The following is a 19090-nucleotide window of genomic DNA, read 5'->3' on the forward strand; positions in this document are numbered from 1 at the left end:
GGGAAGTTGACCTTCCCAGACAATCCTGAGTAAACTTAGTGTCCCACGTTTTTTGCTGCAAATGACTGGGCAGTAGTTCTTGGACCGTCACTCACAGCTATTAGTTAATGTGTTTTTATTGTTGTTGTTTTTTCCTTCATTGTTACTATGTTGTTTATCGTTTATTTTTGTTGATTCTTGGTGTTTATGTTTTTGTATTTTTTTTTCTTTGTATGTGAAGGGGAACTTTTTTTGTTCTTATTTCATGTTCAAAATTTAATAAAGAGATTGATGAAAAAAAAAAGTATATACTGTATATATATATAAACCAAAATACAGCAAATAGTCTTCTTGGCGCGCCTACTTTTGAAAGTCAACATTTAGATTATGTGAACTAAGTTAAATGCATTGTAAAGGCCTAGGTCACTCTGGAATAAATCACAACGTGTTTCATGATAAAAACGTGACTTTAGTTTACAGTCCGGAAAATACAGTAGGTTATAGTAAATTATTTCACGGACCCCCTGGCACTTGAGAACTGAAAGCCTCATAAGAAAGCCCTGTCGAGGCTCTTCCCCGGTGCGGGTCGTGTCGAGCCATTAGTCTGGGTGTTTGATGAGAAAAAGATGAAATGTAGTAGTTGCAATAAACGCGTTCAGAATCCGTACAACTGCAGCAGCGGAGGACTTTTATTCTGCTGAGCGGAGCTGAGGAAGAACTGATGACGGGACAGTTTGATCTTCGGCTGACAAATCAGAGGAAAGGAGCGTTTCATTCCCGCCTATACGTGTAGAAATCAGATATTCAAGCTGTTTATACATGTTTCTACCTGAGAACGAAAAGTGAAAAATCAAGCTGAATACTTGTTTTTAGTTTTTTTGAAAAAATAAAAAGACGAAAAAGGAAGTGTTTTCTCGTTTTTCTACTTTCAATATTAAATCAAAAGACGAATGAACACACGACACGGTCCGTGTATCATCTGATCATTTCATTTCCTGTTTGGAATGGAATAATGAGAAATGAAAAGACGGATCGTTTATTCTGTGTTTCATTTAGTTTAATAAACGGAAAATGAGATTTCGGCTCGATTTCTAATTTTTCGTTTGTGGTTTACAAATCGGTTTATGGCTTTGATATTTCGTTTGCACATGTGGGCGGCGCTGAAACGCCCCTTTCATCTGATTGGTCAAACCGCTTCGTCTTCAGTACAGCCAGAATAAGAGTACGGCACACTCACATCCCACTTTAACCCCCTGTGAGCAATAGGGGAAACCCAGAAAGTGCACTGCTATAAACAATGAAACATAAGCCCTGCTGTCTTCAAATAAATAAACTTCAGTCACACTGTAATTGCTGTACAGTATAATGATACTAACTGTAGTTTCTCCAGCTTGAATTGTGAGTTCATCAGTAGATCACTGAGGTTTTTCACTCCAGAGTCTCCTAGTTTATTCCAGCTCAGGTCCAGCTCTCTCAGGTGTGACGGGTTTGATTTCAGAGCTGAAGTCACATCAGAACAACCTTCATCTGTCATATCACACCAGCTTAAACTACATTAGCAGAGAGAGAGAAGAAAATAAGACGGAAGAAAAGAAAACTCTTTATTCTGTAAAGTCACATCATCTTCATAAGCACATAAAACAGGGAGAGGAAGAGAGATCTTCATCTTTATTTCACCAGATCACAAAATACTCAGTTTGCACAAATACAATGTTAAAGTGTTTTAGTTTAAACTGTTGAAGTGATTTTAAGCATTTTTATTCTTGTATGTGAATGTGACTGACCTCAATCTCTCCAGTTTACAGTGTGAATCCTTCAGTACGGCACAGAAGCGCTTCACTCCAGAGTCTCCTAGTTTATTCCAGCTCAGGTCCAGCTCTCTCAGGTGTGACGGGTTTGATTTCAGAGCTGAAGTCAGGATGAGACTCTGTTTCTCTGTAATACTGCAATCACTCAGACTGAAGACAGAAAGAGAAAATGACTCAGATCTATGATGATCAACTAACGTGTTCATCTTCATCCAGCAGACTTTTGCTGACAAATAAACAGGGATATCAAGGTAAAGGTAACATGGAGAAAGACTACACATTGTTCATTTAAATATACTACCAACATTGTAACAATAAAAAGGTTGAAAGCGTTGATCTATTTATGTTAGTTTACACATTCATTTAATTTAATCTTTAAGGTTCTTTCATGTCAATGTCACCCTTGGTTTGCTCACTGGGTCAAATGTGTTTATGTCGGTTGTTTTCAGACACATTGTCTACTTGCTAAAACTTTACAGTAAGGTTTAATTTGTTAACATTAACTACATTAGTTAACATGAACCAATGATGGACAATACTATACAGCATTTAATAACCTTAAGTTTAAACATTTACTAATACATTTTTAAATACAAAAGTTTTCTGTTAACATTAGTAAATCCCCTGTGAACTAACATGAACAAAGAATAACTGTATAAACTAACATGATCAGATTAAGGAATAAAAAAAAAGTCCCCATAAAACATGAAAAAATAACATTGCTTGGTCTGTTGAAGGCTGGTCTTGTTGAAATGAGAGGCCTGTTGATCAAATCATCAGCTGGACTGAAAGAAGTTTCAGTGCTCTTAGGACACTGAAAACACAGCTCAGAGCAATGGTCACAAGTGACACTTGACAGTATTGCTGTGTGTCGTGTCCAACAGGACAAACTAGACAGTACTGATGTGAAACATATGCCAACAGTTCATTTCTGTTAAATGATTAGTTCACTTAGTTAAAAATGAAAATTCTGTCATCATTTACTCACTCTCGAGTTGTTTCAAACCAGTTTCTTTCTTCTGCTGAACACAAAAGAAGATATTTTGAAGAATGTCGATAACCAGACAGTTGATGGTAGCCATTGACTTCCATAGTATTTTTTTTTTTCCTACTATGGAAGTCAATGGGGTCCATCCACTGTCTGGTTATCGACATTCTTCAAAATATCTTCTTTTGTGTTCAGCAGAAGTAAGAAATTCATACAGGATTGAAACAGTTTGAGGGTGAGTAAATGATTTTCAGTTTTAGGTGAACTATAACCCTTTAATGAAAGATGCAGACATGTGTTTGGCTTCTTCAAAAAGCAAGGAACAAGACAGTATTGCACTATTGCATTGCACTATGAGCGTAGTAAAGTTAAGTCTCTGTTAAACTGCCACCATGTCTTTATTAGTTATTTGTAACATTACAGAATTAATTAATTTACGTATTGTTAAGGTCAATATAGACTAAAAACCTTAATACATTATCCTATTAATTTCCTGATTCCTCAGCTTATTTAGCTTATTTATTTAGAAAATAAATTTTCTATGGGCATATATACAGCTGAAACAGGTAGCCTAGTGCATCATCCCAAATTTTTCAACATCAACATTTTAATATAATTATAGTCAAATATGGCCTTTAGAAAAATGTGTTTTTTTTGAGGAGCTGGGGTAGTGCACTATAGGCCCCTGTGGCACGGCCTAAGCTTTTGTCCTTAATGGCATTTTTTTCCTTACATTACTTTTACTTTTATACTTTAAGTAGTTTTGAAACCAGTACTTTTATACTTTTACTTGAGTAAAAAGCTCGAGTTGATACTTCAACTTCTACAGAAGTCTTTTTAAACCCTAGTATCTATACTTCTACTTGAGTAATGAATGTGAATACTTTTGACACCTCTGATAAACTAACATGATCAGATTAAGGACTAAAAGTATTTCCTTAAAGGGGACATATCATGCTAAATCCACTTTTTTAGCCCTTAAATGCATTTTGTTGTATATTTGGAGTGTTTAAAAGTACAGAAAAGTTCAAATTATTCTCTTCAGGTGCTTCGTTGATATCTTTATATTCTGTTTTGGCCTTATTTTTCAACCTGTTCAGATTTTTCTGTTATCTATGACGTTTTGTGAACTAATACGTCACAGTATTTGCAGCGGAACTGCCAAATAAGGACATTGACTTCCAGCCCAACACTTCGAGCAATCCGCCATTATTATTTCTCGCTGCAATTTTGTAGTCCAAGCTAAAGGATGCAGAAGTTACGAGAGGGTAAGTTAAAATGTTCGGTTGTTGGATGTAGTAACCCACACGCTTCATTACACCGTCTAATGTAGATGAACTGCTGCGCTTGTGACAGAGCGTATGTTTAACTGAAAGAACGAGCAGAGAGAGAGAGCGCACACTCTCTCTCTCTCTCTTCGGAGCCAGGCGAAAGTGTAAACAAGACACCGTCTCCAAACTAGGCGCTGTCTTGCTCTCTGTCCCTCACACATATTAATCAAAATAAATCAACACGGTGGTAAAAGGTCGGAAGACCAAAGTTTCATGTGTAAATACAGTACACACCATTGCGATACATCCATATGAAGACGTTGTTCTGCAGGTTCGTCATCTTCATTTTCATCTCGCTCCGGCTCCGACTCTGGCTCGAACATGTAAGGCTGGCTGGACAAGTCTTCCGTTGTTGACATTTTGTTAATAACGTGTGAATAAAAAGTTTCTGTGCCGCTATAATCGTATCTCTGCTATCAAACTACAAAAATGGCCGAACGGGGTGGAGTTGAACCTCTGCAAACTGGAGAGGGGGCGGGGTATGAAGTGTCTCAGTTGTATTTAAAGAGACCGCACCAAAACGAGTTGCTCTCAGACGCACATCAGAAAAGGGGTAGAAAGGGGCCCGTGGAGCTATAATAATGAGGAATTCAGACCCAAGCATTGCAGTTCTGCTTTATATAGACTACAAATGTATGATTTATATGTTAAAAGGAACGATTTAAAAGCATGATATGTCTCCTTTAAGCAGAAGACAATCAAACAAGTTTTGTAAAAGGCAGTTCATCTGCTTTAGTGCTGCACCGTGAGGCAGTGTCAGTGTATTTTATGCTAAACAGGCCAATAAGAGACTATTAGCTACTATTATTCCTTTTAATTATACTAATGTCTAATTAAAATGTCTACAAATGTATAAAACTGATCAGAGATCAGGTAAAACCCACAAACACTTGTTCAGTCTCAGTGAATCTGCATGATTCATGGGTTCACAGAGATCATCGCCCCCCGGTGGTGAACCATTGACATTTTTAAACGTTTTGAAACAGTTATGACGTAACGAAGCCTCGTTTACTGAAACCATGTGACTTTGGCAGTTTGATACACACTCCGAACCACTGATCCAATAAATTATGCTATTGACATTGTGTCTTTGCAGTGCATGTATATTCGCAGATTATTGTTATGATGCCAATTTGTGGCTTAATTTAAATTGAGCAGCAATACTGCTGTGGTAAAAGGGATGTCAAGCATTTATTTATTATTTATTTTAATGTTACTGAGGAATGAATTAAAGCATAAAGCATACAGTAGGCTAGACTCCATAAATATTCCTAAAGAGTGTTGAAAATTGAGAAGCCATAGCTTATGGATCCAGTGAATTACCCACAGCATTTATTCAGGGAATGTTCAACAAACATATTTATTAGCTAACAGGTATGAAAGCAACAATAAAAAAAAAAAAAAAAAAAAATAGGCAAATGTGCATGCATGCAGGACAGCTGTATTTGCCAACAGTGGAAGATCTGACCACACAGTCCCACCTTCAACATTCTGAACATTCAATCTAAGGAAGGGAGAACAAACTATAGACTTAAGTTACATGTTTATGAAGAACAGTTACTTGTTTTGTAATGTATATGTATACATTTTTCTTACCCATTGGCCAGTTTGGCCTTCATACCTATGCTGCTCTCCATCTAATGTAGTTATATTAGTAAATAAATGTCACAGTTGTATTATCTTTTTAAGAACAATTTAACACACCATCACCCTTCATTGTGAAATTTTCACATCTCCTCTTTATATAATCACGCTCCTTTCTTGAGCAGCAATCGGGATATTGGTTATCCTGCAAAGTTTTTGATTTGTCTAACTTTAATTGCGTCCATTTGCTGTGGCAGTATATGGCCTAACAACAATGACACTTAATTTATAGACCTTTTAATCTGTTCCTAACGGTTAGCAGACAACAATAATGAAAGCACATGATGTGATGATTCATAACAAGTAAAGAGAATATGTTAATGAGATTCATGGTACCAGTCAAATGAAGAGAACTGGCATAATTTAAATTTATATTACATAAAAAGATTGTGTCATATTTCTTTTGTTAAAGAGGTCAGCAAAAAAGTAAACAATAAAGCATTTCCTCTTGTTTTAGAGAGGGTCATGCTATTTGTGTGAGGTGACAGATGATTAAGAGGTTAGTGATGTAGGCCTATGAGTATATTAGCCATAGAGAATATCAGTATATATTTGTAATAATTCATTATCACTATATCATATGTTTTGCTTATTTCAGTAATACAATTTGTGGTTGCCTCTCAGTGTTTTTCACAGGACTTTAATCACTAAAGACAAAGTGTTCTACATGTCCAATGCAAGACATTAGATACACAACATTCAAGTTCATGCTGCTACTGAGCATAATGTACATGTACACATTTGGCAGACGCTTCTATCCAAAGCGACTTACATTGCATTTCAAGCTACACATTTACATTCTTAGTTCTTGCTTTCCCTGGGAATCAAACCCTTGACCTTCGTGTTGTAAGCGCCAAAACTCTACTGTTTGAGCTACAGGAAAGCTTGACACAATGTACAATTCAATATTACTATATTTGCTATATAGAATTGTTCTGAAAGGAGAAGAGTCAAAATTAGTTTTTATTTATTTATTTTTTATTTTATAAATCTGTTGAATGTTACAAGTTCATGAGATAATTACTGTAACTTCATGACCCTATAAGCATAGCTGCTTTATGTCCAGGGAAAAGGATACAGGTGTCAGAGCTGGTTGTACAGAAAAGAGATCTTAATATAATCAGCAGAGTAAAATAAGCTGATAAAAATCTAAAATAGATCCATTATAAAATTAGGCTATATGCAGATCAATAAATGCAACTGGAAAAAAATGTAAATGACTTTGCAATTTATGCTTCTTTTAGGTAGTCTAGCTACTTTTATTTAATCTACATCTGTTGTTAGACCTGTCACGATTATGAAATTTGGCTGACGATTAATTGTCTAAAAAATAATTGCGGTTATGCCGATTAATTGTCAGTTTTAGGGCTTTGACGATTAATTGTCTGTGTTAGGGCTTTGGCGATTATGCCGATTAATTGTCTGTTTTAGGGCTTTGTGCTTCATTCATTAAATAATTGTGATGAATTTAATCCTTTGTAAGTTATCATTATGCAGTGTAAGATTACAGTTAACACCTTTAAATATTAAATAAATATATTCAATAGCTATGACAGTTTGTTTATTAAACTTAGAGAGTGTATAAATCAGCAGCAAAAAGTAATTTTTGAAAACATCTGCACAGTAATTTAATAAAATCTGAACATGTTAATAAAAACAAATGTGCACAAACCATGATAATATGATACGCTTCAAAACAGCGGAACAAAGCGCGTATGCGCATCGCGGGTGCAGAATGATGTGCTTAATGCAACATGGAGTCACAGTGCGCAGAGCTGCACAAGTGCGCATTTAAAAGTTCACGGCACAAAGCGAAGAAATGTCGAGGGCACAAATCCTAGTGTATATCAGTCCAACAGTTTATTGATCATTTGTTTCTTCACAGTTTTAAACTCCAGTTATTGTGCGTCTGATGCCAATTCATAGTCCTTGTGCTGTGTAGGCACACGGTAGCGAGCGAGTCATTTAGAAACAGCAAAAAACTCCAGCAAAATAAAGTCATTTTATGCAAATCCACAGCCCTTTATCTACAGATCAAGCATTATAACGTCAATGTCACATTGGAGAAAGTTTTACCGTGTATCCTGTCGTAACCGGACGACGCGCGCTGTTTGAATGCTGAATGGAATGATTGACAGCTGCAGAGTTTGAATGCTGAACGGAATGATTGACAGCTGCAGACGAGTTTGTGAACTTTAATTTAACAATGTAAATATACTGCTGTCCCTCACATTAAGCTATGGAATGGCTTCAGATGACTTTGAATATATTGCTGGAAAACGTAATTAGTGCTTGTCTATTTATTTTGGTCCATGACTCCCCCTTGTGCCGTAGGTCTATAAAAGAGCGCAATAATCGCGGTTGTCTGAAACAATCGCGGTTAGATCAAATAATCGCGATCAGACGGTTATTTAATTATCGCGACAGGCCTATCTGTTGTTATTTGTGATTAGAACTCATGACAACACACTACAGAAAATATGATACACTAATGTTGAGAAGAGTCTTCTGAAGTGCTGACAAGTCTGTTCATCCAATGAAACCGAATGCCCCATGTTAACATAGGCGTGGTTTCTGAGCTTGACACTAAAGTATGTTAAACTTCTTTGAAATTGCGTCAAATACGCAGGAATATACACTTCAAAAACAAATCGCTTTATTATGCATACAACTGGTGAAACATACGTTTTTAATCATGGATCTGTGAAAAATGGCTGCGGCGAATCTGTAGCCGTCTAACATCTGCTGGAAATCCAGGTAAATCTGCATGCACGCGCGTTCCCCCAGTTAACATGATCCCCAGTTGATCCGTAACACCGGCACACTGAAGCATTTTTTTTTTTTATAGTTCAAAGTTACTATCAGATTTAATGTTATTACCTTGACAAACTATACATCATTAAAAAGATATATGACTCAAGTTTCAGTATTTGATCACTATTGTATTCTGAGAAACTTATAGTGACAGTTATGTCTTAATTTGTGTCAGGAGTTATGTAATGAAAAAATGAGTCGATACCTTTAATATGAATTATGAGAGTCAGCCCATTCAGAAAAAAACTCCTGTGCTGTCGTCATGACAACTCTTGACAAAACAACGTCCCTCAGGGCTTTAGCTCAAAAATGTGCAGATTTGGAGAAATATTGATAGATTCTCATAGATTTACATCATATTTCTATAGACAGGAATAATATTTACTGAATTTATACCCAAATGTGTCAATGTAATCATTATGAGCGCTGGATACTCTGATGTACTGTGTTTTCAATCCATACCAGCAGCCTGAGGGCGCCCTATGCACATTTAAGCTGCGCCCGAAATCGAATACTTCCCTACTATATAGTATGCGAAAAACAGTAGGCGAGCAGAGTAGTATGTCCGAAATCATAGAATTCGAAAAACAGTAGGTGAAAAGTACCCGGATGACCTACTACTTCCGGTTAACCACGCTTAACCACTCCCCTCAAACCGTTAGTCTGCTATGAGCAAAGATGGAGAGGAGGAGCGCTAGAGTAAAACCCTGCCCTCTGTTCAATATGCCTTTTCACTGGGAAATACGTCACAACACTGGAGAAAAGTCGTTTGCAACTTCCGGTTCACGCAGACTTTAACTTTTTTGACCACCCGCCACAGTGACTTTTTACCAGACAGTTTTTTGTTTGTTTTTTGCCTCATAAAAGGTGAAAAAAAAGGAATTGCACAAACATTTGTTCTTTAACTTGTAAGAATACACATTTAAGTGTTGTCAAGTTATTAACGAGATCCATACAAGTAATAATAACTCTTAGAATACAGATATAGTATTACAATAGACCTAGTGCAGCTCGTATTAAAAACAAATCACACGCGGCTGTGTTGATGGCTGGGCAGCTGTTAGTTACAGCGTTCAGGAACCGTTAAGTAGAACTAAATTAATATTGTTATTACCATATACATAGGTTAAATTGGGCCGGAGCCAGGGACGGATTATGGCGATGATGTGCCCTGGGCACGGATGTCTCAAAGGCCCCCTTCACCAATTTTTTGGACAACAGTGTTGCACCTGTATGCACAGGCGCCACAATAGGGCAGGCAAGCCAGGCATTTTAAGGGGGCTGATAATTTAAACAATCAGAAATGTTAATATAAAGACGCAGCAACATCTCTGCATCCCCCTTAGTGGGGCCCCTCTCTCGTTACGCTCGTTATGCTTTTACCTTTTTCAAACTGGTGCAGCGCTTACTCGCGGTAGGTAGAAAATGCATGATTTGATTTGTTAAACATGAAAAGGACTTATCCGTCTGGCATGGCAGCTCGCTCTAACTTTAACATAGATAAATGCATATCCAAAGTGTTTGTGCGGAGTGTGCAGTGCGCACTGCATGGCAGGCGTCGGCACGAACACTTGCATTTTCCTATCAACAGTGGAAACAACTTGAAATACTCAATCTTTTCTGGTCATATACAGAAAAGAATAATGCATCAGTAGCAAGTAGCTACTTTTATTTTTGTAAACTCACAATAACAAGAAAACGTTGTGCTTTTGTAAAATAAAAGAAAACAAACAGGGCGCGCTTTCTTGGTCTCCGTGGCGTGAACTGGAGTGCGTCTCAAAAATGAACTGAAACACAGTGTATAGCCTCACAGACATGATGAATATTTCTATATAAAGCTTGAAATGTCCACTTTTAAACGAAAAAAATCGAATCGAAAGCAAATACCGGCTGATTAGGCTGATATGATATGAAAGGTGCATTTCTCTCTAAAGGCGCATCCACTTTACAGAGCAGATATAGAAATGTTTGCAGCCGACACTGATTTATAAATATATATTTTTTTATTATTAAACAATAAAAATGCCTAGGTTTTTTTTTCTTCAGACATATTAGTAAGTATATAGTTTTTTCAGACATATTAGTATATATAGTAAGTCTCTTCTTAAGCATAAAAAGGGAGGAAAGACTCGGCCTGGCTGGAATGCATATGTGGCTGAATTCTATGCTGAGGCTCGTGAAGCTACTAGATCCTGGGCAATGGCTGGTAAACCAAAACAGGGACCTGTTTTTGAATATAAGAAGAGCACAAATGCAAAATGTAAATATGCAATACGTTTCATTGGTAAAAATGAGCAGCATCTGAGGGCAGAAGCTATGGCCAAGAAACTTTTAGACAACACAAATAATGATTTCTGGAAAGAGGTGAAACGTACAAATAACTGCAAACCCTCACTACCATGTTCAGTTGATGAGTCCCTGGTGCAAATGCTATTGCTGAGCTCTGGCGAATGCATTATAGAAAATTGTTTAATTGTGTACAGACTAAATGTTTTAAAGTAGATAATGTTGACAAAAGCTATTAGGAACTTAGCAGCTAATAAATCAACTGGCCTTGATTCTATCTCGGCTGAACATCTAAAAAATGCAAGCATACGGCTGTATACACTTCTTGCACTAGGCTTTACTGCCTTCATGATCCATGGCTTTCTTCCAGACTCAATGATGTCTGTGATGCTGACTCCTGTGATTAAAGATAAAGCAGGAAAAGTGGGTTCCTCAGACAACTATAGACCCATCGCCCTAGCTAATATATTATCAAAAGTTGTGGAATTAATTCTCCTTGAGAGGATTAATGAATTAATTATCTCTGCAGATAATCAGTTTGGTTTTAAACCAAAGCATGGTACGGATATGTGCATATATGTTCTGAAGGAACTACTAAGCAACTATAAGTGAAAAAACTCAACTGTTTTTATATGTTTTTTAGATGCATCTAAGGCATTCGACCGGGTGAATCATTGGAAATTATTTAAAAAATTGGATGCAGCAGAAGTCCCTAAATACATTGTTAGAATCCTATCATATTGGTATGCCCAACAGACCATGCAAGTGAAATGGGACAGCTGTATGTCGGCGCCTTTTCATATCAGTAATGGAGTAAGACAAGGGAGCATCTTATCCCCCATTTTATTCAATTTTTACATGAATGATTTATCATATAATCTAAACCGAGGTAAAACTGGCTGTATGGTCGGCAGTACAATGATGAACCATCTTATGTATGCAGATGATTGTGTGATTTTTAGCCCGAGCTCATCTTCTTAGCATATGTTCTGCGTTTGGGGAAGAACATGATGTAAAGTAGGCTACAATGATTCCAAAAGTGTTATCATGATTTGCAGAACCGCAGAAGACAGACATTTAACCTTTCCTGTTTTTAGGCTCGCAGGTAATGTTCTTAATATCTGCAGTAAAGTAAAATATCTTGGTCATCTGATTACAGATCAGCTTACAGATGACGATGACATTAATCGTCAGTGCCGTATGCTGTATGTGCGGGCAAATGTTCTGGTACGCAAATTTGGTTGCTGCACTGCTGGAGTCAAGTTGACCCTATTTAAAGCATACTGTTCGCCTTTGTACACTGCACATCTGTGGCTGAACTATAAAAAAGCTAGTCTTCAGAAATTGCAAGTAGCATTCAATGACGCTCTGAGGATGTTACTAAAAAAGCCCAGATCAACTTGTGCGAGTGAGTTGTTTGTGAACACCAGAGTGGACACACTGCAGTCTGTCCTGCGAAAAGCGATGTTCAGGTTCATTTGTCGGCTGAATGATTCTGTAAATCAAGTTGTTGTGGTGCTGGTGAATGTTGGGTACAGTGCCACACGCTGCATGTCTCAGTTTTGGGAACACTGGTATAAGTGTCTTTTAAAAACGAGTCATTTGTAACTTTGTGTTGTGTATTTCGTGTTGTTTTTTTGTATTTGTATTATTTTTATTTTTTGGAAATATTTTTTATTTTTTTTGGATGGACCGAGTCTGAATAAAAAGATACTACTACTACTATATTATAATTAGCCTGCTTTTGCCGGTGCTTTTGCGGCAAGATTTATGCATGCGCTTGAGCGCGGAATAGGCTATATGCCTCTATGCACTCAGTATTTAAGCAGAAATTAATATTAATGTGAGATTAGTCGACTAATTGCTTAAATGAATGACTACTAGTCGACTAGAAAAATATTTTTCTATTTGGGATTGTTGGTAGCTTTTGTAGTAATTGAGCTTCTCTTGCTTCTTTGTCCTTTTTGTGCTTTCTTTTTAATGATCCACTTGGTTGTGGTTTTAAACTCATTTTTGTTTGGGTTTTTGAGTAACCGTCTTCTACGCGTGACTTTTATATTACGCAATGCTTTTCACTCGCCTCTAGATGTCCCTCTCAACAGCGCAGCAATACATTAAAATTATTTATTTGATTTATTTACTAGTTAATACTTTGCAACTGCAAAAAAAAAAAAAAAAAAAAAAAAAAATCACATTATTCCTCAATATTTAACACAATTTTACTGAAAATAAAATTAAAATGAAAATAATTATTTGAAAATAAGAGACAGTAAATTTGACAGGGCCCCCTGCTGGCCCAGTGCCCTGGGCAAGTGCCCAGTAGGCCCGTGCGTTAATCCGTGCCTGGCCGGAGCGCACCAGAGCGCAGCCGCATTAAACTTTCGTTTACAAAGAGATGAAACTCACTGAGTGGTCAGGGGTGTTCACTGATATGCTCATACAAAAATCGCTGCAAAATATGCTTTCCAACAGGTGTTTTACCATTCGTTGTAAAACTGTGGATCTATTTTTCCAAACGTCTCACACCCGTAGATTCTTCCGTTGAGAGCTTGAATAATAGACACTCCAGCCCAGTTGGTGGCGATAATGCACCTTTGCCAATTGCAAGCAAACCACTGGCATTTCATTGAATACACAGAAGAATTAGAAGAAGAAGCGGCGGAGTAATACCGTACCTCACATAGCTCTTTCAATACAAGTCAATGGAGTTGGACAAAAACTATGATAAAACCTGTTGGAAAGCATCTTTTGCAGCGATTTTTGTATGAGCATATCAGTGAACACCCCTGACAACTCGGTGAGTTTCATCTCTTTGTAAACGAAAGTTTAATGCGTTTTAGAAAGGATTTGTTCGAGTGCACCTATGCAGCCATTCTGTAGGTGGGGAGGAAAGCAAAAGAAACCTAAAATTCTCGGGACAGCAGCATGTGTCAACATTTTAATCTTAACCGTTCTATTTCATCAGAAACGATCTGTAAACAGGGCTTTAAGTGTAAAATACCGAACTTGTCCTTTAAAATATAGAACTAGAATTTTCTTCTAGTTTGATCATTTTTATCAAGCTTGTATATTTAGGTTCAGTTATTTCACTTTAATGGCAATGAAAAGGACCTTTGTCAATAAAGTGAAATTACTGAACCTAAATATACAAGCTTGATAAAAATGCTAATTTAAGAAGATTTTTTTTTTCTTTTACATCTGAAGTCTTCATGTATACACATGTATATGAATGTGTGTGTGTATATGTGTGTTTTGTATCTGATCTCAGTGTGTTACCCTACATGTATATATGTATATATATATATATATATATATATATATATATATATATACACACACACACACTGTTTGTGATATTGCCATCCATGAATGAATCAACAGAGATACACACACACATACTATTGATTCATTCATGTTTATTCATTGATGGTAATATCACAAGCAAATAAATTACTTTTTCCTTACCAAAAATCAACATCTGTCATTGTTCACAGGTTTATGTGTGTGTTTTTTTTTTCTGAGGTAAAATGTATTGGCTAAATGATATTTAACTTATTTGAGAAATTACACCAAAGCTCTCGACAAAGGCGTGATCTGCGAGCAGCTGACCGACGACTCTGAATTGTGAGCACGAACGACGTAAAAACGCAGACGAAAGCGGAAAGAACTAAAAACATTGCTCTAAGTTGGTGCAGTCAGTGGAATGGGCTCTTTAAATTTTCGCGCTGATGTGACCGCGCATGTTACGTGACAATACCAACCGTAATACCAGTACGTCCGGACTCCATTCATACTACCCGTATTCAAACTATATAGAGCGCACTTTTTTAGTATGTTCTAATTTAAATGTAGTACCTACTCCCATAGTACGCGATTTCGGACGCAGCTTTAGTCCATATATGGAACACATGAAAACGTGCCATAATCATGTGACATTCTGGGGATTTTTCAAAAGGGGGGTTGCAGCTTAATAGTTTAATTGACTGTTTAATTTTATAACTTTAAATTGTTCTGGCTCTGTGTGAGGGAAAAAATGCTTAAAAGTAATATAATAAATAAATGAGCAATACTCACGTCAGTGTGTTGAGTTGACAGTGTTTATCCTGCAGTAGAGCAGCGATCTGATTCACTCGTGTGTCTCCTAGTTCATGTCCTCTCAGATTCAGCTCTCTCTGGAGTAACGGGTTTATACCCACAACTCTATTCACATACTGACAGGCTTCCTCTGCAGCAGGACTCACAAACCTGCAGAAGAGGCAATTCAGGTATCAACTAAATGTCCACTGCATTACAAAAAATGATTGATACGATAAAAAACGTAATTATTGTTTTAAAGACAAGCTTAAGTTAGTTATTTAGATGTCAAATTTTTCTTTAAACATTTAAATACACAAATAAATATATATTTAAAAGAAACTAGAGCAACACTCTGTCCTAAAGCAAACATAAGCATAAGAACAGAAAGTTCTCACAGAGCAGAAGGGCAAAGGCTCACTAGATCATGATTTTCAGTATGAATACAGAGTGTGAAATTACGATCTTTCTGTCTTTAAAGCAGGAGGAGTGAGAAACGTCAGCACAGAGAAAACTGGCTTGTGAAACTGCATGTTTGTGAACATCTGGAGACTCATAGACCTGGTGCAGAGAGATGCAGTGAATCTGGGCTTGATGGAAAACTATTATTGTTAATTATCAAGGTATACTCCTGAATGTCAGCACACATATACTGACCCATAATATCTATTTGACCTGTAGCTCGTATCACAACTAAAATGTGTTGACGGTTATCATCATCATGACAGAACCTGCAGCATCTGATCTGATCTTGATCATTTTGATGCAACAAATTGTACAGCTTATTATATAACTAAAATAATATATTAGTTATGAATATTTAGCCTGCATATAGCTAATTTAGTTAATTATTTGATCATGTCTCACCTCAGTGTCTTCAGTTGACAGTCTGGATCCTGCAATAAATCATTGAGCTCCTTCACTCCTGATTGTCCAGGATCATTTCCTGTGAGATCCAGCTCTATCAGGTGTGAAGGGTTTGATCTCAGAGCTGAAGCCAGAGCTTTATAACCTTCTTCTGTCACACTGCAGTTAGAGAGTCTAGAACAGAGAGGAAAACATTCAGCTGATTAATCAGTTAAACCTGAACAATAAAAATCCTTAAACTGAATTTAATTTTATTCTTCATACAAATGTATTGAAAGTCAGTTGCAAAAACTGACAATTGAATATGGAGGGAAACAAAAGGCTCAGTGAACTTTAATATGTTAGACATCAACATCCCTTTCAAGATTGCAATTAACTAAAACTGTACAACTCTAAAAGTCTATGATCTGAAAATGGTCAGAAAATTTGAAAATTAAAGTTTGGGAATGGCCCAATAAAGTCCAGACTTCAATTCCATTAACCCTCTGGAGTCTGAGCTGTTTGCTGGGCCCTGGAGGTGTTCTGACATGCTCTGACATTTGTGCTTTTTTCAGTTATTTATAAACATGTTAATGGCAAAGGTGTAAATTCACTCTATATAGCACAAACAGGGCTACCAAAATATCTGATCAACATGCATGTATATGTTTGAATTTTTAAGAGAATAATGTTTATGCGTGGTTATTGGAAAAAATTAAAATGAAAGTTGCAGAAATAAGGCCACAAAACACATAGTAAATATGTGTCAATAAGACTTTTGACTAATGGATGTGGTCGCCTATAGTTTTTTCTTCAAAATTATGTGAAAATAGTCTTGCTTTATCGTTCACATAAAACCATACATTGATTTAAATTGATGTAAAACAGGTTTTGCTTGGAAAGCCAATATGCGAGGGGGGCGTGAACGAGGAGTGGTTTTCACCTTAGATTACATTGTCCCACCCACTCTGCATAATGACTCTGCATAATTAGCCATTCATTCAGGTGTGAAACTGACTGAGCCACAATGCAAGGACAAAAGATATATTTAGAAGAAGACTTGACCATTTAAGATTTTGCTTACATCTTGTAAATATGTTTTGCTATTTTATTAAAAAGGTTACAATTACAACAATAATTACAATTTTAACAATATTTCAAGTGTACTCTTTCTTTGTAAAAAAAAAAGATTATAGGCCTACATTTTATCTATGTATTCATATTTCAGTCAAATTTTTACTCATCTCAGTCTAGCAATACAGTTTGCTAAAACATCATTCACACACGCGATTTAAATTTAACTTCTGGTAAAAAGGAAGTTGATGATAGGCTTTTGACTCGCGATCTTCGCAGTAGGCTAGTGAACGCACCAGAGAAATGCACATTTATTAGGCTACATAGTTTTTTTGTTTTGGATGGTTTTGTTTAGAACCAGCTTTCTGTAAATATATTTCAATTTTTTTTAGACATGTGAGGCGAGTAGGCTACGGGTTCATGATGATCTCCAGTTCAGACCTTATGTTGTGATTGCTAGCATATTTAAAATCCAGGAAATTTGTTAATGAAAAAATTATTAAAATTAAGATACAATTGATACAAAACGAAATTCGTTTTAAAGAAAGGATTTGTACTTTCTGTTTTGAGGTCTCTGTGAATGTTTGAAAGTCTTTTAGTGCTTAGAGCGCTCGCGTCCATAATGGAGAACTGTCACGTAATATTGTTTTTTTCCTCATAAATGTGAACACGAAAAATAAAAGACAAAAGACTTTTAAGTAAAACTTACTCCGAAATTGTGTCCTCGGCGGAATTTGCTCTTCAAAATGCTGCCGTTCGTCCTCTGTTATAATCTTCCTCTGAGGAAACAACCCGGTATCGTGCATTCTTCCTCGCTGTCCAGAATCATCTGAAGGACGTCTTTATTACCGGAGAAGCGTGCCATACTCAAAACGCGATGAACTATCAGTAAGTCTGATAGAAACTGTGTTTTTATGGCATTGATCGGGGGGCGTATGCGATGATCACCTAAACTATTTACATGTGAATCGCGCCGGGGGCGGGGCGGACGCAGCTGATTATAAAGATAATGAGGCAGAAGGAAAAACGGTACCTCTCCTTGCTTTCAAACGGATTACATGAGTTTAAAACATTTGTTTTTTATGTAAATTACTTCATTCAAAAGAAGAGATTTCAAGCTTCATAAAGACATATCTCACGTGCCTGTGTGAGAAGTATTCGCTGAGTTATGATTCATTTTCGGACGCGTTTCAGAATGGACTACACGGAGAGAGAGAAGGCAGAACTCGCTTCGTGTTTATTTTTCTTTATTTGGCGAAAAGCACAACACTTTGTTTTTATTGTGAGTATACACAAAAATAATACACATTTAACAGAATCGATTGATGTATGAAACTCCTATGGAAAATCAAAGTCAACAGAGTATTCATGAGTTTCTTTTACACTGATAAAAAAAAAGCGAGCTGGTATCGCCGGCGATACCGCCGACCTCAGGGGGTTAAAATGCTGTGGAAGGACTTGAAACACAGCTCATGTTGGAAAGCCTACAAATGTCACTGAGCTGAAGCAGCTTTGCAAGGATGAGTGAGACCAGGGGCGCAACTACCCAGTGTCAGAGGGGTATGAAGCAACAAATTTGGCGAACAATTTAACAATTCTTTGAGTGGTGGAGTTGAAACGGGTTACATGCTTATTTCACAGATAAGAATAAAATGTTAATTTGATTCAATGGTTATTTAAAGTTTTACTTGGCTTTTTCAGCCAAACTTTAGAGCGCTAATGTCTGTTAACATGAACATTTGAAAGCCTCCAAGCACAGACATCACACTTTAAATTAGAGCTGCACGATATTGGGAAAAAATTACATTGCAATATTTTTTTCCCAACTATATATATACTGCGATATTGCGAGCCATCAATCCAGGCTATAAGACTGCTTTAAAACTTCCACAGAGACCTCAAACAGAAAGCACAAAGCCTTTCTTTAAAGCGAATTTCGTTTTGTATTAATTGTATCTTAATTTTAATCAGTGTTTCATTATCCAATTTTCTAGATTTAATAAATAAAAAGTAAATATAGCAGACAATAGATAATCACGACACGGAGGCGCCAGCGCCTGAACTGGAGCTTAAGCTATCATCCATGAACCGAAACTCAACATAAAACTATGTAATCCATATGAAATGTGCATTTCTCTCCGGGGCGTTCACTACTGCGAAGATCGCGAGTCAATATCGTCAACTTCATCTTTGCAGCCGTCACAGAAAACACTTGTTTATTAATAGACAATTAAAATGTCTCATTG

General features: G+C 36.7%; 1 protein-coding gene across 2 annotated transcripts in view; it reads right to left on the reverse strand.

Annotated features, from left to right (window-relative positions):
• Positions 1-19090, reverse strand: part of LOC307159639 (NACHT, LRR and PYD domains-containing protein 3-like) — a 63588-nt gene that overhangs the window by 28306 nt on the left and 16192 nt on the right. The window contains exons 8-11 of one of the 2 annotated variants that reach the window (XM_079873113.1): positions 15792-15965; positions 14925-15095; positions 1764-1937; positions 1356-1529 (exon numbers count right to left, since the gene is read on the reverse strand). The exons of the other annotated variant lie outside the window; for it this stretch is intronic. Of the exons in view, the coding sequence (XP_079729239.1) occupies positions 1356-1529; positions 1764-1937; positions 14925-15095; positions 15792-15965 (693 nt within the window). The remainder of the gene's footprint in view (positions 1-1355; positions 1530-1763; positions 1938-14924; positions 15096-15791; positions 15966-19090) is intronic. 2 annotated transcript variants of the gene reach the window in all.

The sequence above is a fragment of the Squalius cephalus genome, assembly GCF_949319135.1.
Source record: "Squalius cephalus genome assembly, chromosome: 1".
Taxonomy (NCBI): domain Eukaryota; kingdom Metazoa; phylum Chordata; class Actinopteri; order Cypriniformes; family Leuciscidae; genus Squalius; species Squalius cephalus.